The 24858-nt window shown below is 47.4% G+C and overlaps 1 protein-coding gene across 1 annotated transcript in view; it reads right to left on the reverse strand.

Moving 5' to 3' along the window:
* Nucleotides 1-252: 252 nt before the first annotated feature.
* The window catches only part of LOC142246478 (uncharacterized), a 34101-nt gene continuing 9495 nt past the window's right edge, over nucleotides 253-24858 (reverse strand). The window contains exons 3-8 of the mRNA XM_075319539.1: nucleotides 20535-20864; nucleotides 18766-19065; nucleotides 16114-16232; nucleotides 8400-8463; nucleotides 5445-5774; nucleotides 253-3382 (exon numbers count right to left, since the gene is read on the reverse strand). Of these exons, the coding sequence (XP_075175654.1) occupies nucleotides 2424-3382; nucleotides 5445-5774; nucleotides 8400-8463; nucleotides 16114-16232; nucleotides 18766-19065; nucleotides 20535-20864 (2102 nt within the window). The 3' untranslated portion in view covers nucleotides 253-2423. The remainder of the gene's footprint in view (nucleotides 3383-5444; nucleotides 5775-8399; nucleotides 8464-16113; nucleotides 16233-18765; nucleotides 19066-20534; nucleotides 20865-24858) is intronic.

Consider the following 24858-nt stretch of genomic DNA (forward strand, 5'->3'; position numbering starts at 1 on the left):
TGCCATAGATAATTGGCACAATAACGCAGGGAACAACCAGCGGTAAAAACGCACCGAAAACGCACCGGAAACGCAGGTGCACTAATCCTTCACTCAAGAATTTTCTTAAGAAAAAAACGCAGTGTGCGCACAGCTAATTTTTTTTGCCATAGGTTTTGCTGGGGAATGTCTGCAGAAAGGTTACAAGAATTTCTTAAGAAATTTCTGCAGCAAAAACGGACCAAAAACGCAGGTAAAAAACGTATTGACCATTCATGTTTAGTCCAATGATAGGAGGAAAACACACACAGTGTATAAAATGCTCCACTAGGTGGTGACAGAGGACCATATGCTGTAAATGCAACCTACAATGAATACATTCTCTACATTTGTACTAATTAAAAAGGAATATATCAGCAGGAGTTCACTCTCTAAACTCTTTCAAAGACAAGTCCAGTAATTCCTTTCCATGGCTGGAGATGACCACACTCATACAGTGCTGCTGTCCTCTGTTCTGGAGACCTACTCTCCTGTCTGTAACATATACGCCCAAGGGGCGGACACTGACAGAAGAGGCCCCTGATATACCGTAATAGAACTATATATACTGTATGTATAGTCCAATAACTCATCAATGCCATCTATTTTGGAGGAGGTCGTGGCCCTTTCACCTCTTGGACCACTGGTTGTACCAATGGTATGTCCACTCCATCCCTTGACTTGTCTACGGGGGACTCCCAGACAATAGAAACTTATATCCCGTGGAATTAATTTTGGAAAAAAAACTATTACAGATTTTCAAGTCACTCTATTCTTACATGACAAAAATTTACAATTAACAAATGGACGTCCAACGTTCAGGATCTTCATCTCTTGGTCAGTGTAATTGAAGATTGTGTTTCGCCCCTAAGGACCTTCCTGTCTTATGATTTTAGTGATGACATCAACAAAGAAAGAGAAAACCAAAAACAAGAGGAGCGCGTAGAGTTAGTGCAATAAGTGAGGCTGGTAATGACTTCTCCGTGGCTTGGTGAGTCTCACCTCCATTTTGGGTTCTTGTATAGTCACTGAAGGGTGTAAATGGGATAAATGCAGCAAATGTTCTGCTCCTTTATGAGTTGCTCAGGCAGAAGTAAAAGCCCGGGCTGTGCCGGAGAGGAGATCATATGTCAGCAGCAACTCAATACACTCATCTAACAAGTAGGGATTGTTCAAGGTGGAGAAAGCCCTTAAAAAAGTATTTCCACCTTTTAATTATTCTCTTCTGTAGGCTTGTCTATCTAAAATTAAAATAAGCTTAATTCGCCATCTACTGCACTAATGCTGCCTCTCCGCCAATGCCCCTTGTCTTTACCAACAAGTTCCAGTATTGGTGTCACTGCAGCCAATCACTGGGCTTGGCTGTCATGCTCATATAGTTAGCTCAGGACTGTTGAACCTGCTATTTGGCTGCAGCGGTCACATGCTGTAATGATGAAATCAATACTGTAGACTGTCAACCGAGACAGGGTGCAGCTGCTGAGAAGCAAAGCTAGAGGCTCAGGAGATAATTAAGGCTTAATTTTGTTAATATTATTGACTTTATAAAATGAGAGCTGTCACTCTGCCTGCAGGCCCAAATCAGCTGCCGACTTCTGCAGTTAAACTAACATTGTCTGAGATGACTGCGAGCGCGGTGCAAACACAGGAGCATAACTGGAGAAGTGTAGAGACAAAACCGGAGAGCAAGTATAGAAGCTATGCAGACAGACAAGTAAGAATGTGACCCTTCATACCACAGCAGCCATAACTCACCAATATTGCAAAAAAACCTTGCCCTGTTACAATGGACGAAGAAATTAATTATTCACAGTTAATTAGGCCCGGGGGCCACTTTTGACCGGCCACATTGCAACATCATTCTGTGCAGCCTCAAGCCATCCGGTCATAGACATGATATTCTGTGTATTTTTAATTCCATTGAGAAGTGAAGCAGCATGTAACACGGGGGGCAGGGACAGGTTAGTACTGATGGTGTACTATTTGGTCACCTCCGGAAGCTCAATACACTTGCAGACTCGGGACCCTCCTGACTCTTGTGTGTTGCTCTGGAATGGAGAAGATGAGGGGAGTAGTGAAACAATTGGCTAGAAGACGACCTCCATTCTCTAAGTCCTGGAACCACAAGTGACCTGTTCAATATGCCATAAACGTCCTAGATGGCAATACCACGTCCATGAGGACTGAGTCAGTCTCACAATGTGGACCAGTGATTTTAACTATTTCTTATCATATTCTTCAGATAACCAGTCGGCTGCTCACAATCCAACACTATTCTCTTTCACTCCTTCCTCCTTAATTGCAGTTTTTAGTTGTTGTTCAAAAGTGAAGTCTTATCATTGTTCCTATCCTCCGGTCAACTATCCTCCGGTGGTCCTCCTTCACCACTCACTCGTCTTCCTTTCTTAGAGATCTTCTGTTTCAACTACTTTATTATTAGATGACACTTCGTTAGGTATCAGAGTTGAAGCCTCGTCATTGTCACTATCATCCGGTGCTCCTCCTTCAATATCCTCCAGTGGTCTTCCTTCATTATTTTCCATTCTCCCCTCCTTAGAGATTTCTTCAGTTTCAGCTCCTTCTTTGGTAGATGACACTCCGGTATGTTTCAGAGGTGAAGTCTCGTCATTGTCACTATCCTCCGATGCTCCTCCTTCACTATCCTCCAGTAGTCTTCCTTCACTAGTCTCTGGTCTCATCTCCTTTGAGATTTCTTCTGTTTCAGATCCTTCTTTATTAGATGCTGCTCCAGAATGTATCAGGGGTGAAGTCTTGTCATTCTCTTCCCTCTTCTTCTTGCTCATTTTCTCTTCATCTTCCCTGGTAGACCTTCCCATCGATGCATTATTCTCTTGTTCAGTGAACGAGTCACTGATAAGATATGAAGTTCCTTCGTTCTCTATTTCCTCGTTCACTTCTTCTTCTTTCTTGGCACAACTTTCCTCTGCCGGATGCGTCTTCTTCTCATGACCTGTCTTATCAGTGGGCGGTGAATGTTCTTCCATCTTTTCTTTATTGAGCAGTTCATTACCTGGACACAAGTCTTGGCTATTTCCATTCTTCGGCCTCGGTGTATTTTTATGGTCATCTCTTTCCCTCAGTTCCATGGCTTCCTGTTCACCAGATTTTTTGTGAAGCAGCGGTGCATTTTTTCTTTTTCCTATTTCAGGAATTGATTTATTGACTGCCGGTAAACCTCCTTTGTCCAGCGTCTTCAGGGCCGGAGGATTCCTCTCTTTACTTGGTGTCACAGTTGGTCTCTGATCATATTCTTCTATAGAAGGATCTGTTGTCTTCAGAGAAGTGTTTTTTCCTGGACTTTTTGCTGATTTTCTATTTTTGTTATCAGGTAACGACTCTGGTTCTGCAGAGAGAAAATAATTATTACTTCAGTTTTCATAATTAGGATCTGTACTTAATATAAAAAGTTACAGACATAAGGGTTAGGGAATATTTAACAGATTCTATTTTAACCGTCATTATTAACCTCTTGGCGCCATCAACTAAGAATTTACAGGTCCAAGTACCATACATTTACAGCGTGGGGATGGAACATGCTGAGAGTCCATACCCCTCATACACCAGTCATCTCACCCGACTGTCTACGAGAAAGCTGCTGCCGGACTTCTCTGCCGACGGCTTATGTCACCGAGAACAAAAGGATCGTCAGTCTGAAATCAGAGATACAGGGGCGGACACCGAAAGCAAAGGGCCCCTGTGCAAGAATTGTGTATGGGCCCAGCCTCCTCCCCAAGGCAAAAAGTCACCTCTGGGACTTACAGAGCAGCATGTCCTAGAGAGTGCGGCGTGGTGACGTCACTGAGAAGAGGAGGTCGGCGCAGGACACCAGAGAGAGCAGCGGTAGGTGAGGATATTATCACACATCACATGCACATATACACATTTAGTGAATACAAAATGTAATGGGAGGCTTCTTTATCAATGGTATGGTTGTTACTAGAAAACAGATCTACCTCTTCATACTGCCCCCCCATGCTCCCACCTCAACATATAGTTCCCCTACTTCTCTATACTATCCCCCTATGCTCCCACTTCTCCTTACAATCCCCCCTATGCTCCCACTCCTCCTTACAATCCCCCTTTTGCACCCACTTATCCATACTGTTCCCCGTGCAGAGCATAAATGCGAATCACAGAGGGCGCAACATTTCTATAAATCCCATCCACTTTGCTGGAACTGCAAGGCCACATGCACACGTTGAGTATTTGCCTCAGTATTTGTAGCCAAAACCAGGTAAAGTGTACTAGTTCCACGGGCACCCTTTCTGTATTTATCACCCACTGCTGGGTTTGGCTACAAATATTTAGGTAAAAACTCATCAAATACTGAACGTATATCATGCTAGGTACGGGATAGTACCAAGCGAATGTCAGAAGGGAAACCCTGTGTCTAGGGAAGGGGAAGATGATGACCCCTGACTGAACCTACCGCTGGCCACTGGGGCCCCTTACCACCCTAGATAGGTTCCGCACATATGTTCCGAGCTGGATACGTGACCCTAGGTATACCTAGTGCTGGGCCTTAAATAAGCAACAGATGGGATGAGCTCTTCATCAACCCCACTAAACCCTAAAGAAGACACAAGGAGGACACACAGGAGGAAAATGCATCAACTACTTATCCATAGATGACTCAGGCAGAAGTCCAGCAAAGCTTCAGCAACAATACTACACATCAGAGTAAGCCATCTGCTTGCAAGTAGAGCTAGAATGGACTGAATAATATCACCAGCACCAGTCTAGAGAAGGTGGGAGGATATAAACACCAGAGAATACTGATAATTAGCAGCTGGGTGGAAGGTGAACTCCTGCTGGGTCCAAAAGAGGAGAGATGAATCAGCAAGAAAGCTACCTATACCAATGAACAATGAATACTGACAGCAGAAACAATAGAAAGTCAGGGAGCATTTTGCGCACCAAATACTGTGACCTTTTATTGCCGGAAACCACATGACTGTCTGTCACCATTGACACAACTGTGACAACATATGAACATGGCCTAAGATGCTGCTTTTTTTTGCACTGTGAAAATACTTCTTGGGCGCAAAGTCTAAAAAAGTGCACTAGAATCGACTTGTGATGATGACTGTCACTAGGTGGCGCTGGACATTACTTGCATGCAGTAAATGGAGAGGTAGTAAGACAAGCCGAGATCATAAACTAGGAGGGCATGACAGTACATGGGAGGCAGACAGAGACGAGGTCAGGGTTCCAGGAGAGTAAACGAGGACGTGGTGAGGAGGAAGTCCGAGGTCAGAATATTTAATCTTGGTATTAGAATAAAATACAGTGAAAATGATCCCTGTGTTGGTTGTTTCTTTGTTCTCTCATTATATCAGAGCCATGGGAGATATATTTATTTCGATAACTTTATATAAATTCTCCAGTGTAACATTTCTACTCACCGATTACATGTAAGTCTCCTGTGCTCGCACTCGCCTCTACTGTCTGTTGGGAACCCTTCACTTTACAGATATATGTTATATTGTCATCCGCTCTTGTTACTGGAGTGAGAGTTAAATAGGCTATCCAGGTGTTCTCGCCTTTTGGTTCTGTGGTTTGGAGCCTACGATGATCACTAGCTGTTGCTTCCTCTGTGTCTTGCTTCTTTTCATACCAGTGTACAGTGTGTTTACCCAATTTAGGATTATATATTGGACACTCCAGTGTGGCCCTATTATTCAGTATCAGGTCTGGTACTGTTATTTTCCCAATCTTCAGTTCAGCCGCAGGTCCTACATAAATACAATATCTGATTATAGAGACGTTCAAACACATACAAACAAATACAATTCTTAGTTTTTTCCGTGTCTCCATTTTCGTACCAGTGGTTTAGTGGCCTGTACTTTATAATCTTTTTTTCCCCCTGTTTTAATACAAACCATCTTTCCGGGCTTTGCCTTCCTGCTGGATGTGTGGTACACTTGGCTGAGGAGCTTGACCAAAAGGTAGGGGCTGACGTTAGTGAGATAGGAGGGGGACCCTACACAGCTGTAGGTCTGATGGGCCAGTATTTCTGTGGCTGCTTTCCCTTAAGGTTTTGCATGAAATGTTTTTTGTTTTTTTTTAAATGCAGATAATCTCCAAAACCCACCTAAAAAAAGCTTTAACCAAACTCTCAAAATATCTGAATTTCTATGGGGTCTAAGGGGAGAACTTTTCTCCTTGCTGAGACTGACAAACCAATCTGGCTGTCAGTAGTGAGGAGACTTATAGCTGCAATGCTCCTCTGGGAAATATTCAAATTGTCTCTTCGTGGAGGAAGGAGATAAACTCTAGTACCACCTATTCGAAGTAGCAATCCGAAAAGTCACAAGTCACTCTTTAACAAGCATCTTCATATGACTTAGGATTTATGCCAGATCAGAACCTCAATTTGCAGATATGGTGTTTCGAGATTATTGTCCCTCGTCAGTGCAAAGTATGAGGTCTGATCTGGATATATGAGAAGCTATAGTGGAATCTAATGCGGGCTTTATACGAGACGAGCTATCAAGCGATGCATCGTCGGGGTCACGGTTTTCGTGACGCACATCCGGCATCGTTCACGACGTCGACTCGTGTAACACCTCTGAGCAACGCAGTATCGCTCACAAATCGTGAGTCGCGTACTCGTCGCTCAGTTTTAAAAAAATGTTTAATTAAAATAGCGCTGGTTGTCGTACCCGGGGCAGCACACGTCGCTCCGTGTGACACCCCGGGAACAATGAGCACAGCTTACCTGTGTCCCGCGGCTCCCGCCGGCTATGTGGAAGGAAGGAGGTGGGCGGGATGTTTACGTCCCGCTCATCTCCGCCCCTCCGCTTCTATTGGCCGGCAGCTGTGTGACGTCGCTGTCACGTCTAACGTCCCTCCCACTCCAGGAAGTGGACGTTTGCCGCCCATAGGTCGCTCAGCAGGGAAGTACGTGTGACGGGGGTTTCACGACTTTGTGCGACACGGGCAGCGATTTGCCCATGAAGCACAAACGACGGGGGCGGGTACGATCGATCGTGAAATCGCACGATCGGTCGACTCGTGTAAAGCCCGCATAAGGGGAGAACTTTTCTCCTTGTGGAGACTGACAAACCAATCTAGCTGTCAGTCGTGAGGAGACTTATAGCTGCAATGCTCCTCTGGGAAATATTCAAATTGTCTCTTTAGGGAGGAAGGAGATAAACTCTAGTGCCACCTGTTAGCAAAACGCACCCAAAATGGCAAAAACAATTGACATGCTGCTTCTTTGAACGCATGGTTTTTGCCACAAAATATGCAAATTAAACGCAGCGTTCCAAAATGCAAAGTGTGTTCTAGAAAGCCACATTTTCCATTGACTTTGCTGGAAAATCGAAACGCAGGCACTTTGGCATGAAAAGGTGCTTCTCAAAACGCAGCCAAAAAGCAGATGAAACGCAGGTGGAAAAGCAAAGTGTGTTCCCAGCCTTATTGTTTCTATTGGTGCATAGTTCAGAGGGACCTTGTGCTTTGTCTGTGACCCTATATAAACTGGTCACCTGTACTAATAAAGGAGATGTCTCCAGTACACCATACTAACTGTGTGTTGTATTGATTTCCCCAGCGCTCGTAAAACAAATGGAGTTCAAATGGCATAGAAGGAGTGTATTTCACTCACAATGGATACATTACAATTCTGTAGCATAGGAAACTATAAATGATTTATTGGTGCAGCTGTAAAAAAAATGGATTGCACACGGCTAACAAGTGAGAAAAAAATAGTACGACTTTTTGCATGAAAATTGGACTAATTTTTTTACATGATCATGTAACCCTACCCTAATACAAAATTGTCAGAAAACTAAAACCAAAAGGGCTAGGACACACAGCGAGTAAAATGGAGAGGGTGGAATGCGATAAATAATCGCATACCACTTGGACCCATGTTACTCTATGGGGCCGCTCCCATGTGCAATTTTTTCTCAGCCCTAATTGGACCGAGAAAACAATCGCAGCGTACTGTGGGGGGAATCCGATCTGTTTTCACTCGCACCCATACAAGTCTATGGGTGCGAGAGAAACATCACACTGCAGTCGGATGACACTGGAGTGCAGTGCTATAATCGTATCAGCTGACAATGGAGGAGATAGGGAGATTAGTCCTTCCCTCTCCTCCGCAGCTGTGATCCGATCACAGGATCACATCACAGTATGACACTCGGCTTACACTCGCAGCAGAACGGGAGCCGTGGGTCATTAGCATAACGCATCTGATGCTGAATGCATGTGTGTCCTTGGTCTTATACTCGAAATCAGAAGTAAAAAAATAATTGTCCTGTTGTGAAAACCCAAGATGGGGTGCAGTGTAATTTCCACATTTCCTAACCATGGGTGATATCAGACATCATATACGTCCGGGCACTTACCGCCACTGGAGTCAGATGTATTTTGACAGGTTCCTGAATGGTTACCTTCATTGTTTAGGCGTTTCTAGCAATGAAAAAATAAAGTCATAACTATGATAAATATCACTTATTACACGTGTACTGAGGGTTGTAGTCCCAGCTTTAAGCACTTTTCACATCACCGTCTCGTCAGCATGTGACACCTACACCTGTGAGAGCCCCCAATTATCGCCCTGGTGGGCTGCATGTGTATAGGGTGGGACATGTTCCTCACAAAATAAATATTTATGACATCATATATGTTTTTCTATATAGAATTATGTGTAATAGCCAAAGACTACTACTGTTATGTATACCAGTTTCTCTTATTATACTCACATATACTGACCTGACATCACACCAAGATCTTACGGAGCGGCTTCAGTGCAATGGCTTGTGGTAAGGCTACTTTCACACATCAGATTTTTGACATCAGGCACAATCTGGCAAAAAAACTGATGTGAAAAAACGGATCCGTTGCATCAGTCTTTTCCATCCGTTTCTTCCGTTTTTTGACGTATCAGTTTTGATACTGAGCATGCTCAGTTTAAAAAAACAGAAACCGGCGCTGGATTCCGGTATATGACGTATGATGACGGATCCGGTGTCCATAGATTTCCATTATAAAAAACGCCGTACAGCGCTGGATCCGGCGCGATCCATTTTTTCGCCGGAGACAAAAAACATTTACTTCAACGTTCCATCCTGCCACCGGCCAAGCAAATATTTCTAAGTCTGAACTGGGTGCAAAAACCTGAGAGGACACACAATAGCTAGGGACCCCAAAGTAAGAGAATACTGTGACGAGGTGTTGGGGCTCTCCGGCATTGATCAATTCAATAGCTAAATTTCTCTTTATTCATATGTTCATGGCAGTAATGCAGATTCCATTTTTCACATTTCATTCTTACATATAGCTATTGGATTTTTCATGTCAGTATTCACACAGCAGTTTCTGCTTTCCATATATTCCCCTTACATAGTCACTGGTGTGCATGCCTTCTCTCCATATAGTGAAGATTTTTTAGGTTTTTGCACCCAGTTCAGACTCAGACTGGTGCTCCAGAAGTTATCTAATATATAAAGCTGAATGTGTGTATGTGTGTGTGTGTGTGTGTATGTGTGTGTGTGTGTGTGTGTGTGTGTGTATGTGTGTGTCCAGGATTGGCATCTGCACCGTCGCAGCTACAGCCACAAAATCTTGCACACTCACACTTCTGGACCCCAAGAGCGTCATAGGCTATGTTTTGAGGGGAAATTTTAACCCCGCTCTTTACAGTTATTCACCAAAAAACCTGCCTCCATTAAAGCGAATGGAGCTGGGAGCCACAGTGCAGCCAGAACTTCAGAAGAATGCGCAGCCACGCCCTTATATGGAATGTTGGCGTGTCACAATGCAGCCAGGGAAAGACACAAGACACAGACAGGGAAAGAGGCAGACACAGACAGGGAAAGAGACAGACACAGACAGGGAAAGAGACAGCCACAGACAGGGTAAGAAACAGACATAGACAGGGTAAGAGACAGACACAAAGAGACAGACAAAGAGACAGATTGACAGGGAAAGAGACAAAGAGGGAAAGTGACAGACAGGGAAAGTGACAGAGATAGATAGACAGGGAAACAGATAGTTAGACAGACAGGGAAAGAGATTGAGACAGACGGAGAAAGGGATTGAGACAGATGGAGAAAGAGACAGACAGGTTAAGAGACAGACAGACAAAGAGATAGAGAGAAACAGAGAGATATATACAGAGGGGGAGACAGACAGAGAAACAGAGAGACAGTTACTATCCCGAGCAGCGCCGGGTGCTATGTTGTGAGGCGAAATTTGAACCCGCGCGTTCCAATTTACCAATCAATTTTGCCCCTATCTACATAATGGGGAAAAGTGAAACGAAAAGTGTTGGGGACAAATTGACAGCTGCCAGATGTGAACAAGGGGGACTTAAAGACTGAGAGCGATGGCGCCAAAGAGCATATACTGTACAGATGCTAAGGTGGGGCCCCGACATGGGATACACACCACACTCGGGGATATGAACACACACACAATGCGCCACACACTACCACGTGCTTGAACACATATACCACCCTCAGCACACATCTCACCACACATACACCAACCTCACCACATAATCGCCCTAAACACAAACAAGTCTGGTATTATCCTTCACAAATAAAAATCTGATTAATAAGAAGCCAAACTACAAGAACAACAAATGTACCACATAGGAAATACGGCCACTGTCAGTCACATGACCTGTCTATATGTGTATGTGTGAGCTAATATATACTGTCAGGGGGAGGGCTTTCTGTTGCCTGGAGATTTATCAGGCTGCCAATAGCAACCAATCACAGCTTAGCTTCTATTTTGCTACAGTTAATTAATCTGAGCTCTGATTGGTTAATATAGGCAACAATTTAATAATTACATTTCTATCTATTTGTTTTGTGGTGTTTGTGTGCAGAATACATTTTTGTTAATATATTCTATTTTGTTAACAGCAGTTATTAACCCGGGTGAAGCCGGCTAGTGTCGCGGGCGGGGAGGAGGGTGTCAGCACTGTGCTCACCCCTCTGCTCGGGTCCGGCTGCTGCCGCTGCCCAGTGGTGGCTCGAGCTGTGGGCCGGATCCCGGGGTTCTCGAGCGGCGCTCCTCGCCCGTGAGTGAAAGGGGATTGGTTTTTTTGGGATATTGTCTATTGTCCGTGACGCCACCCACGGTTGTGGTGATTTCACCACCGCTGCCCTATAGGGGGGGATCCCGGGAGTGATGGTGTATAGCAGCGAGTTGTGTTGCCCCTCCGTGGGTAGGGGTTGGTGATCCCGGGGCCCGGTGAGGAGGTGGGAGATGCAGGGCCTGGTGGGTGCAGGGACGCGGGGGCCGCGCTGTGCCTTGCGGCACGGTGGTACTCACTCAGCCTGAGACAGTGACACAGTTCTCGGTAAACCACACGGCTGGAGAGACGGTTCCACACGGACGGCTGCACTTGCTTCCCCAGTAGGTGACGGTGATGTCCCTTTTCCTGCACCTTTGTCTCTGATGGTTTCGATGGGTTCCCACCGGTAACCCGCTCCCCGGCTTCAAGCTGGATCGGAGGAGCTCTACTCTTTGCCCGCAGGCGCTGGCCCTTAGAAACTGTTGCCCTGGCGGTGGCGGTGTCTCTACTGTAATGGTTGGGCTGTTGCCTTCAATCGGGACTTGGTTGTTGGGGGATCTACGTCCCCTTCACTGACGGATTTGGCAAATTATGGCGACTCCTAGCCTTGCCGGGGTCCGAGAGGCCCCTGCCCTGGTGCTGACTGTCCTTTGTACACTGCTCCAGACCGCCGGGCCACCACCCGTCCGCGGTCCTTCCAGGAACTTCCAAACGGTCACCCCTTCGGACAATCACCGACGTTGCTGACCTTGCTGACTCTGTCCTGCACACAGCTGGACCCACTTCAGGCTTTCTTACTGTCACTGCTCTTACTTTCCTCCTTTACCACTTCACTTCACTTCCTTTCACTTTCAACTCCTAAGCTGAACTTCCACTTCACTGTTTACTCCTTCACTTCCCTAGCTTATCTGCCTGGTTCTTCCCGCCTCCAGAGCTGTGTACTCCTCGGTGGGCGGAGCCAACCGCCTGGCCCACCCCCTGGTGTGAACATCAGCCTCTGGAGGAAGGCAACAAGGATTTTGGGTTAGCTTTGATGTGCCTAGCTGGGGTGTAGGGTGTGATGGTGCAATGACCTGTGACCCCTGGCTTGCCCAGGGCGTCACATTCCCCCTTAGCAAAATGCAGACCGTCCGCAGCCTGCCCGTCCAACAGCGGTTTTATTTTTCTGCAAAAAGGTATAACATTGGAAAACGGTAACATATATACATTTTTAATAATTCTTCCCATAACGGGAGGCACTTTTCTTAAACGTTGCTTAACGGTTCACGGTTACGGTTTCCGCTCTCTCCCACCCAAGCAACCTGGCCCTGATGCTGCCCCTAAAGCCCAGGCAGCACCCCTTGACCCACAGTCCAGCACAAGTTACCCGAGCGGGATCTGTCCTTCCCCTCCAGAGGGTAGCCACCGGTTCCTGTGGTGGCTGGGCCCCAGCCGGCTCTGCTGCGGGCCCTCCCTCCAACCTGCCTCTCCGGAGGCGGCATTGAGGAAACGGTAACGGCAAACAACTTATTTACAAGCCACTAGCGTCTGTGGTTGCCCTGCAAGTTCACGGGCTTGTCCATGAGCAGTTCCTCATGCGAAACAACTTTCAAACGGTCCCCACGGGGACAACGGTGCCGGCAACGGCCGGTTTTCCAAATCAGGCAGACAATCAGGTTACTGTTCGGTAATCTTTTTCATTATTCTTCAGAACTTTTACACAACTTTTATACAAGAACTCTGTATTGGCCCCAACGGGGGCTGCTGCAGCGGGCATCCGCTGCCCTACTCCGGACTTTCAGCTTCTTCCGAGGGAGGGGGTGCGGGACTCACCCTGCTCTCCTGGCTGCCCCGCAATTTTACATCCAGGGCAAACCACCCTCTCTCTCCACAGTGCCGGGTATACTGGACGATGTCGCCCGGCATGAGATTACGGCCGGGATGTTCTTCAGGCAGGTGGGAATTCACATCTCGCCGGGCTACAAACACTTCGGCCTCCAGGCCCGGTTCATAGATAAACCCGTAGCCCCGGCGGACATCAAACCGCCTCACCTGCCCCTCGTACAGCGGTCCCCGGACACGGAATGTTGCTTGCCGGAGGTTTTCTTTTTCCTTAATGGCTCTGGCCACCAGCTCAGCCTTCTTTCTCTCCCGTTCACCGATCTCCAGGCCCAACAGTACCGGCTCCCTATCCCAATACGGCGCTGCTGCGAGCTCCGGCGCACGGGTCGGGCCCTGCGGGACATTCTGGACGTTGCCCACTGTCAGGAATCTGGGCGGCGTGTCCCGCGGTGTCTTGGCCTTGGGCGCTGCCTTAAAGCAACAACCCGGCGCTACCTCAGCCGAGGTGTGGGGGATGGGCATAGGGGCTTTCCGCTGCTGGGCCTTCGGCTCGGAGCGGGTCATCTGCTCCGGCTCGGGGGACTTTTCAGGGGATGCCTCCGGTTCAGTCTTCGGGACCTTCCACGGCAACACCTCCGGTCTACTACGGGCTCCGGCTACAGGTCGATCCGCCTGGGCGGGGACGCTGGGTATTGCTACCGGTTGCGGTGGTAGCAGGCCTAATGGCGGGGTCACGGCCTCCGGGACGGGTGGCGAAGGAGGCAGCGGGGGGAGAGGGCTTGGACCGGGTCCTGCAGCCGCGATGACCGGCCCTTCCAGGGCATCAGGGCGTGGGTCACTCACCCTCCCTTTCTCCGCTTCCTCCTCGCGTCTCCGCACGGCTGCTATAACGTCCGCCATGTCGGTCTCCCACTCCTCCATGAGGAGCTGCATCTTGACCTGCAGCCGTTGGTAGAGCTGCGCGGTCCGGATCTCCACCCACGCCGCGGTTCCAGGCGCGGGGGCTACGGTGTCGCGGGACGGCATCCACATGTTGCTGGCAGCTTTTCCCAGGAACAAGATGTCTGCAGAGTTCTGGCGTCCCTGCTTTTATAGCTGCTCTCACATGCAGCCAGCCGCCATCGCGTCCCCCTTAGCTCTTTCCGGCCCCTCCTCTCTCGGAGCGGGGTTTTGGCCTTCGCGCCTCTGCTACTCGAGAAGACGCTCGAGCGGGAACTTTTCGCGCCAAAGATGGCGACTTCTGAAATTTTCCTGCCGGATACCTCCGGCGGTCACAAGGCGCACCTCTACCAGACGGCAGAGCGGTAAGATCCTGTTCGTGACGCCAAGTTGTCGCGGGCGGGGAGGAGGGTGTCAGCACTGCGCTCACCCCTCTGCTCGGGTCCGGCTGCTGCCGCTGCTCAGTGGTGGCTCGAGCTGTGGGCCGGATCCCAGGGGTTCTCGAGCGGCGCTCCTCGCCCGTGAGTGAAAGGGGATTGGGTTTTTGGGATATTGTCTATTGTCCGTGACGCCACCCACGGTTGTGGTGATTTCACCACCGCTGCCCTATAGGGGGGGGATCCCGGGAGTGATGGTGTATAGCAGCGAGTTGTGTTGCCCCTCCGTGGGTAGGGGTTGGTGATCCCGGGGCCCGGTGAGGAGGTGGGAGATGCAGGGCCTGGTGGGCGCAGGGACGCGGGGGCCGCGCTGTGCCTTGCGGCACGGTGGTACTCACTCAGCCTGAGACAGTGACACAGTTCTCGGTAAACCACACGGCTGGAGAGACGGTTCCACGCGGACGGCTGCACTTGCTTCCCCAGTAGGTGATGGTGATGTCCCTTTTCCTGCACCTTTGTCTCTGATGGTTTCGATGGGTTCCCACCGGTAACCCGCTCCCCGGCTTCAAGCTGGACCGGAGGAGCTCTACTCTTTGCCCGCAGGCGCTGGCCCTTAGAAACTGGTGCCCTGGCGGTGGCGGTGTCTCTACTGTAATGGTTGGGCTGTTGCCTTCAATCGGGACTTGGTTGTTGGGGGATCTACGTCCCCTTCACTGACGGATTTGGCAAATTATGGCGACTCCTAGCCTTGCCGGGGTCCGAGAGGCCCCTGCCCTGGTGCTGACTGTCCTTTGTACACTGCTCCAGACCGCCGGGCCACCACCCGTCCGCGGTCCTTCCAGGAACTTCCAAACGGTCACCCCTTCGGACAATCACCGACGTTGCTGACCTTGCTGACTCTGCCCTGCACACAGCTGGACACACTTCAGGCTTTCTTACTGTCACTGCTCTTACTTTCCTCCTTTACCACTTCACTTCACTTCCTTTCACTTTCAACTCCTAAGCTGAACTTCCACTTCACTGTTTACTCCTTCACTTCCCTAGCTTATCTGCCTGGTTCTTCCCGCCTCCAGAGCTGTGTACTCCTCGGTGGGCGGAGCCAACCGCCTGGCCCACCCCCTGGTGTGAACATCAGCCTCTGGAGGAAGGCAACAAGGATTTTGGGTTAGCTTTGATGTGCCTAGCTGGGGTGTAGGGTGTGATGGTGCAATGACCTGTGACCCCTGGCTTGCCCAGGGCGTCACACTAGTTTCTTATATTGTCTGGAGAAATAGAGATCTTCCCTCAAACGAGCGGCTCTAAACTGGAGCAGCCAGAGTATGGGGTTATTGTCACTGACGTGTGACGATGGATGACTTCATTGAGTGGCATCCTCTCTCTCTGACCCTCTCCCGCCCTCTCTCTGGCGCAGTGTGCAAAAGGCTCTTCGCTGGCGATATAGTAAATCCCTTAACCTCCCCTCCTATGAGGAGAAGAGACCTCCACGTGGAAGTGTCTGGGAGCCTGCTTCTCCATTCCTGCCATAGTGATCTGACCCCCTGGAGTCCTTGTTATTTGTGGGAAGTAGATTAGGAGCTGCCAAATAGGAAGGTGACCATCAGAAACTGTGCTGCGGTGTTGAGCTGGGTTGTTGGGGCTCACAATCTAAATTCTCTATCATTATGTCTTTGGCGTGTGGGAGGAAACCAGAGGAAAACCAAACAATGGTGATGTTACCCTTGGTGGGATTTGAACCCAGAACCCCAAAGCAGCAGACTTAACCCCTGAGCCACCATGTACAATGCTAACAACTGAGCCACCGTGCTGCCCCTATGGATTAAATACTGGCCTCCATTGTCTCTTGCCTTTTCTACAAGCAACATACATCTTCAGTATTACGACAATAGAGATACTCACTTTATTTTTGTACTTGTAGATTCCTGTAGATATGCCTATAATGACCAGAATTCCCACAAGTGCACCAACAACACCAAGAATAATATTTAATGTCTCATTCTCCGACGTCGCACTTTTATCTATTAAAATATATAACAATAGACTGATTAATGAGAAATATATAAATGGTGATATATCAGACGCTTTATATACCGCACTGTACAACATGCTGGCTATACCTGCAGCATAAGTAATGGGCGATACACATTACACCTCATACAGAGAATAAGTGCGTACATTGTGCTGGTGCAGAGTGTATTTACTGAAGCAGAGCTGTATGTAAAGTGTACGTTCACACTATGGAGTTTTATATAAGGATTTTGATGGGAGAATATGCACATTTTATACACTATAATTTACACAAACAAAACTTACAAAATTGCTTTCAATCTAGGAGCACAATATTTTTTGTTCTGTCCAAAGAGAGGCCATAATAGACTCACAAGAAAAAAAAATTGGGGAAACGTTGACATTAAACGGGTTGTCCACTACTTGGACAACCCATTGTCACTACTTATGTTTGCCTCTATGAAAATAAAAAAGCCTGTACTCACCTCTCGTGCTGACACGGTTCCAGTGATCCCGGCACTCGCATTACCAGGAGCTAACATGAGGTTGTGACGTTACGCAAGCCCCGCGACCAATCACCGCCGGGTTCCTTCTCCCAACCTTTGGACATATGACTAGAGCTGAGTGGACTCGCAAAAAACAGGCGGATCCCTGGTCATTTTCTTAAAAAATCCAGATCCGGTCTGGAATCTGGTACCCATATAAGTCTATGGGAACCAGAATCCGGGGATTAAATATGGTGGTGAAAGGGATGGGGGTAGGAGCGTGTGTCTGGTGTACTCACCCATGCTCCGTGTCATGACGGGCCTCTGCTTCCAGGTCATGCATTCACTTAAGGAGCTGCATTGGTCTAGATCGTGCACTAAAAGTAAAGGTAGATGCTAGAATGTATGGGCTCCTTCCAGGTACGTAATTTGTCACGTGATAGGGGAGCGTGTTAAAAATGAAGCCTGCAATGTGTCCTACTCTGCTCAGTCTGAGCGGCCTGCTTCATGAAGCAGGCAGCCCAGGATGAGCCTCATCGGCGATGTTTACTCCTCTGCTCAGCCTGCGCCTCCCGGTGCATGAATCGTGCACAGGGAGGCCCAGGATGAGCCGCGCTGGTTACTGTCAATTTGTATCTATTCAATTCCATATCTTATAGACATCTGAGCAATTCTTAGCTGTTCTAGGATGTTTCTGGAAATCTCATTCACTTCTATGGGAGTTACATTGGTGGTTTCTGGGGGCAGGATAATTCTATAAATCCCATCCCATAATACAATGGAGAAATAAGGTGCTTTTTTTTGTATTTCTTTTCAAATAAAGGATATTAGATATTCAAATAAAGGATTTTTTCGGTGTTTGTGTCCATTTCTTTTCACTTACAGATTAGTAGATGTGATAATTCTGTTGAGCAGCAGGCTCCTATTTTTAGGCTTTAGGCTATTTTTAGGCTGGGGGGTCCCAATAACCATGAACCTCCCCAGCTTGAGAATACCAGCCCCCAGCTGTCGACTTTATCATGGTTGGGTATCAAACTATACTTCATTTGTGTGTGTGAAGTCCTAAGAGGACATGAACTTTGCTTGATTGCTGGAGACTGAATTGTGGTGGTCCCCAAATGTCTTAGGGGTACTTTGCACGTTGCGACATTGCTACTGCGATATCGTCGGGGTCAAATCGAAAGTGACGCACATCCGGCGCCGGTAACGACGTCACAACGTGTAAAGCCTAGATGCGCCGATAAACGATCTCAAAAGCGTCGTAAATCGGCGATCTGTGTATCGTCGGTCATTTTCATAATGTCGCTACATCAGGAGATACGATGTTGTTCCTCGTTCCTGCGGCAGCACACATCGCTGTGTGTGAAGCCGCAGGAGCGAGGAATATCTCCTTACCTGCCTCCACCGGCAATGCAGAAGGAAGGACGTAGACGGGATGTTTACATCCCGCTCATCTCCACCCCTCCGCTTCTATTGGCCGCCTGCCGTGTGACGTCGCTGTGACGCCGCATGACCTGCCCCCTTAGGAAGGAGGCGGGTCGCCGGCCAGAGCGACGTCGCAGGGCAGGTAAGTGCGTGTGAAGCTGCCGTAGCGATAATGTTCGCTACGGCAGCTATCACAAGATATCGCATGTGCGACGGGGGCGGGGACTAGCGCGCTCGGCATCGCTACCATCGGCTAGCGATGTCGCAGCGTGTAAAGTACCCCTTTGGTTTCATTCAGAGGTCAGCATTTCTCGTACATGTGACCGTCTTTGGCGCTCTTCACTTGTCCGTTTTTTTGGGGACAGAGTGATATGTGCAAAATCGTGAAGACATGTCCGAGAATGAGCTAAGTGTTGGATCAAAATTGGCAATGCAAGTCTATGAGTTAGTGAAAAGAATCAGACAGCACTCAGACGCCATGTGTGTGCAGTTATGTTTTTTACTGACTGATGGATAGGAGAAGGTGGAGAAACTTTTTTTTTTTTATTAGAGAAAAACTGATGAAACTCAGATGATACTCAGTCTGTTTGTCTCATAAAGGAAAAATCTGAGGTCTTACTAAGGATATAATTACCTGTATATGTCAGACGGAAGTCTTCCTGGAGCGGTTCCTGTAGAGATTCATGTTGGACTCTACATGAGATGATCTGCTCTCTGTCCTCCTCAGTGGGTGTGATGGTCACGGTGCTGTTCACACTATACAGTCCATTTTGGTTCCTCAGGGGCGGATCCTCAGTAACATCACTCAACCTCTCTGAGCCTCTGAACCATTTAATATTAATTTCCGCAGGGTAGAATCCAGCGGCGGAGCAGCGCAGGACGCTCTCTACATTCACTGCAACTGATCTATCTATGATTGTCACCCGTGGGAGAGCTGAAACCAAGGAAAAGTTACAATGAAGACATCTTTACCATTTATCAGAAACATCAACATTTTAATTAATGGGACCAATTGGCAATTTTAAAAATTTCAGCAGCAAAGCTTGCAAATTATCGTTTTCAATGCATATATAGCTGCCACAGGGTGTGGGAGGATAACAGGGGACCAGGGCTCCTAGACTGGTCCTCATGCTAGTGGGCCTTGGCTGTTCCTTATCCCAGAGATATTTCTAATGGTGAAGATGTTTGAGCTGCCTTTCTTACTCTGCTCCTGGCCATCCCTGATCTAATACCGCCCCACCTCACCACAGGAGAGAGCTGGGACAGGAGTAGTTGAACCAAGAGATATGGACAAACGGGGAAACCAAAACTCTATCACACAACACGCTCATACGGAGATATAAGACAATACAAGATAAGGAGGTAATAAAGAGCAGGGAGGAAATAATCAGACAACAAGATGATTTCCACAGCACACCAAGCAGCACTCAAGAAAACACCAGCAACTGGAACACAACAGCACATGGAACGGATTAGCAAAAGCTATAGTTGGCATTGGAAGACAGATTCCATGATTTTAAAAAGGCAGAGAGTAACTGTGATAGGTGTCCCACAACATGTAATCCAAGAGGTAACCAGAAGACTATCAGAGCTTTATTCTTGCTAGCCCAATCACTAATGAGCACACAGCTGATCCACGCTTGAGTCTGACAAACACTGTGTAACAATAGCACTCATTTGTGGAATCACATGTGAATGTGTGGTGACTGTCACAAGGTGGCGAGAAACATTACTAGTATGCAGTAAATGGAGAGGTAGTCAGACAAGCCAGGATCATAAACTAGGAGGGCATGACAGTACACAGGGGGCAGACAGAGATAAGGTTGAGGTACAAGCCGAAAGTCAGGGTTCCAGGAGAGTACATACAAGATACAGGGAGCAGGAGAGGATGTGGTCAGTAGGAAGTCTGAGGTCAGAAGCCGGGAAGTCACAACAGAAACAGGGGAAGACAGGCAGAGATGGGTATACAGCAGTCTGGAGTCAAGAGACCAAAAGCTGAGCACTGAGCCCCATGTGATCCAAAAGCACAACTGTAAACAGGAAGCACGACAGGCGGCGTCCTGAGCTAATATGCTCCCTAAAGAAGCAGAGCAATCACCGGGAATAAGAAGCATCTGCGAGAGCACCTCCCAGGACCAGTGTGAAACCCAGTGCTGTTAAACAACCAGCATAGCATTCATCCAGCAAAATGCTCCGTACCATTAGTAACATATACCGGCTCTGCAGGAGAGTATGGCTGAACAATACAGAATGTTCTGCACAACGGAATCGTGACAGAATGTTTGCTGCAGAAATGCTATAGTTTTGCAACCAACTTCACCAGGGGAAATGTCCTTGTTGTATGAGCTTAGCCCTACACAAGAATTTATATTGTTGGGAGTCCATGAGCGAAGCTTGAGTTACCTTTAACGACCAAAGTAATGTCCATCTCCTTCTCTTCTGGGCTGTAGAGCACTTTGCAGGTGTAGACCCCGGCATCGGATAAAGAGATGTCAGATACAGAGAGGTCCACTCGTCCCTGTATCGCTTTCTTTGTGTCCAGTGAATATCTGGAATCGTTTGTTCTGACTTCATTATCAAATCTCAGAATTTCTTTTTCTTGAAACAACCAAAATACTGCAAGAAATTCTGGCTTTACCGGGGGTTTCTCTACTGTATATTCACAGGGAATCACATTGACTGACCCCATTGTCACCACGTGTCTTGTAGGAGCAGAGACCTCCAACGCTGCACCTGTATAAAGAAAGTGGAATACACATGATCTGCATGAACGCTACTGTGGAATTGGGTATGTCCATCATTGAACGATTGTGTAAAATTTTTCATTATTTTTAACAAAATAGCAAACCGAAAATACAAGTTTATTGACTACCTAAGAAAACTTTGTCAAGAACATGGAGCTCTAAAAAAATTGAAAACCAAGAGACATTCACGTAATGTCAATATGGCTGCTCCGTAGTGACCTAAGCAGCACGTCATTGTAGCACTGCTAAAGTCACCTGACCGCTGCAGTTAATCACATGCCTAGTGGAGAGGTGATGACTCACTGTGTCAGTGCAGACCATGGAGCAGCGATGGTTCCAGGTGGGAGGGTATGGCTCAGTTTGTTAATTTTTTTGTATAACTACAAGACCCTGGGGAACTTTTTCTATTGCTTGGAGAGCCCCTCTTAACTCCTTGACTACTGCATTTACCATGTTCACTACACGTTTAAATTTACCTAATAATATCATTCTCCAGGTCAGTATGAGCATGCAAATACCAAACATGTATAGTTTTCTTACTTTGAGTGGTGAAAAAAATACAAAATTTGTAAAAAAATTTTTGCTTTTGTCGCCATTTTCCGAGAACCATAGCGTTCTCATTTATCGGGATCTGGGCTCAGTGATGGCTTATTTTTTTGTGCCCTGAGCTAACGTTTTATTGATACTTGTGAGGATATTCTGGGGAATAATATGAGTATTTTGACAGTCAAAGGTCAGTCAGCTGTCACTGTTCATTTATACCACCTCCCCCCAAAGATTCCCCCAGATCTACTCAGCAACTGGCCAGGTGACAAATTCCATTAAGTCCAAGGAAGCCAGCAAGTCCCCTTAGGCCCATTACACACATCCTGCATTTCGCCGGATGCTGGCTCCGGCACGCATGCAGTACAGTACATTCGTTTACATTGGAAGCGCGACACCATGTCGTTGTGTGCTTGATGCACAACTGCATTTGTCCGTATGGCGTCGCGCTTCTACTGTAAATTAATGTACTGTACTGTATGCGTGCTGGATCCGGCATCCGGCAAAATGCCGGATGTGTGAAACGGGCCTTACTGAGCAAATTTTCCTGCTCAGGATTAAGGAGGAGAACTACAAGTTTATAACCTAACTTCAAAGAACCATGTCCAGGCTTTTGACAGACTTCGAGGGGCCGATGTAAGAGTTACAGTATTGGGGAGTGCGTCGTCCCAACAAAAAAGGCAGGCATATTTTTAGATTCCTGACAGCAAGATGCATGACCTATACATTTCACCTAAATTGTGAGATGTGTGCAGCAGCCAAAAATTAATAACTCTCTGAAGGAAGCCCACAGACCTATCATGTTTCATATCCATAGACAGATCATATAATAACTGGAAATATAATGGTCATCTTTTGTGTGGGATACTCAGGGGCTGAGATATGGGAAAACTGAAAATCCCTATTTCCCTGGAAGGTAAAAGGCACACCCATGTCCAGCCCAATCTTAGGTCACCTGGTGGGAGGGGACATGGAATGTGCAGTGTTTCATAACATCAGTGTGGACATCTTGAGGGTGTTATTCTCTGAGAAGTCACGTGTGACACGCGTGTGAGGGGTTACAAGAATTTGTAGCTCCACAGCGCATCCCCTGTGCAAGCCAGCACCAGGCTTAATTCCAAAGAAACAAGGAAACTGATCCATCTGTGTATCTGTTTGTAATCCATATCTTATCTATAACTATACTTCTGACTGTAAGACCCATCTTGTATATATTGTATTATCTAGTGTGCCCTTAAGGTAATTAAATATAAAATTTAATCTTGGGCTGTTGCTTTTATCTCAATTTCCAGATCACAAGTCTGTGAGCTTGACTAAGGCGGGCTTTGCACGTTGTGACAACGCAAGCTGATGCTGCGATGTCGCACGCGATAGTCCCCGCCCCCGTCGCAGCAGCGATATCCTTGTGATAGCTGCCGTAGCGAACATTATCGCTACGGCAGCTTCACATGGACTCACCTGTCCTGCGACCGTCGCTCTGGCCGGCGACCCGCCTCCTTATTAAGGGGGCGGGTCGTGCGGCGTCACAGCGACGTCACACGGCAGGTGGCCAATAGGAGCGGAGGGGCGGAGATGAGCGGGATGTAAACATCCCGCCCACCTCCTTCCTTCCGCATATCCTACGGAAGCCGCGGTGACGCCGGTAGGAGATGTTCCTCGCTCCTGCGGCTTCACACACAGCGATGTGTGCTGCCGCAGGAGCGAGGAACAACATCGGACCGTCGCGTCAGCGTAATTATGGATTACGCCGACGCTGCACCGATGATACGATTACGACACTTTTGCGCTCGTTAATCGTATCATCAAGCCTTTACACACTACGATGTCGCATGCGATGCCGGAAATACGTCATTTTCAATTTGACCCCACCGACATCGCACCTGCGATGTCGTAGTGTGCAAAGCCCGCCTTAGATTTACACGCTACCTGGGCTGGTTTCTGGCCCAATATAGTCCTATTAACGGACTAGGCCTATATCTAATGATTAAATGGTGGCAGTCTACAACACTGTATGGGACCGGCTGCACTGGGGCTAGTGGAAAGTTCCTGTCTGCCTGTTGGGTTGTGGGAAAGCTGGGTGCCGCGGCGGAGGTTGCACGGCCTACTCAGTTCCACTTCTAGTGCCTCCCTGTGAATGCAGGGACAGGAGGTGTCAGTGCTGCATTGAGCCAAGCAGACCTTACATACCCTTTGGGAGTGTGGAACTTCGCGTGTTGGCAGAAGTGACGAGGTCGTCTCACGTGGCTCCGACGTATTAGGGACGTCAGGGTGGGCCTGTGAGGCGCGGTTTCACTACAGATTGACAAGGTCAGGACCAAGCAGAGGGCTGTCCGAGTGACCCCCTGGCCCTGTTTGTGACAATACCGTTTTGGGGTAGATATGGTGTTTTGATTGCCTCATTGCATTTTACAGCTATGTTGCAAAAAAAACGTAATTATGGCGTTTAGAGTTTTTTCTTGTTATGCCAATCAGATTAATTTATCTTATATTTCAAAAGATCAGACATTTTTGAATGCAGCAATACCAAATATGTATATTCTTTTCTTTGTTTTATTTTTAATGTGTCAAAATTGTCGTGGTTCTGTGGTTCCGTGTTCTTTTATTTTTTCATATTTTTTTAACTTTCTACTGTATTTAATAGTTGAAGCTGCGATTGTCCTATCTCTTGTACTATACATAGCAGTGCTTTGGCATTGCTATGTATAGCTAAAACTATGATCTTCAATGAACGCTGGCCATGGGCTGGTGTTCACAGGAGAATCATAATGACAGGCACGGGGGTCATCAGCTGACTCCCAATTGTCATGAAAACCCATCAGCGTGCCGCGATCATATTGCAGGTGGATCGATGGCCCTGAGGAAAGGCTCACCCGTCGACAAAAGTACAATTTTTATTTTTTCATTTTTTTTAACTTTCTACTGGATTTAATAGTTGAAGCCGTGATCATCTTATTACTTGTACTATACATAGCAGTGCATCTACATTGCTATGTATAGCTAAAACTATGATCTTCAATGAACGCTGGCCACAGGCCAGTGTTCACAGGAGAATCATAATGATAGGCACGGGGGTCATCAGCGTATGTTAAATGCTGTTGTCAGAATTTGATAACAGCATTTAACAGGTTAAAGGCACATGATGGCTGATCAACTTGGGTCTTTTTTTGTGCTGGAAAACCAACTGCTGATAATAAAATTTTGTTTACTACGGTCATTACGGAACCATTCAATTAACAATGCTTGTCCGCACTCAGTCTATAGGATTTCCTTCAGCCCCTAAAAAAAAACTTTACAAAAATATACTTAAAGGGACTGTTCAGCTATAATGATTTATCACCAATCCATAGGATTGAGATTGTAGGGGGTCCTCCCACTGACACCCACATCGATCAGCAGAACGGGGCGCTTTTACCCCGTTAGAATGGAGCATGCTTGATTGC

Source organism: Anomaloglossus baeobatrachus, chromosome 7, assembly GCF_048569485.1.
Source record: "Anomaloglossus baeobatrachus isolate aAnoBae1 chromosome 7, aAnoBae1.hap1, whole genome shotgun sequence".
NCBI lineage: Eukaryota > Metazoa > Chordata > Amphibia > Anura > Aromobatidae > Anomaloglossus > Anomaloglossus baeobatrachus.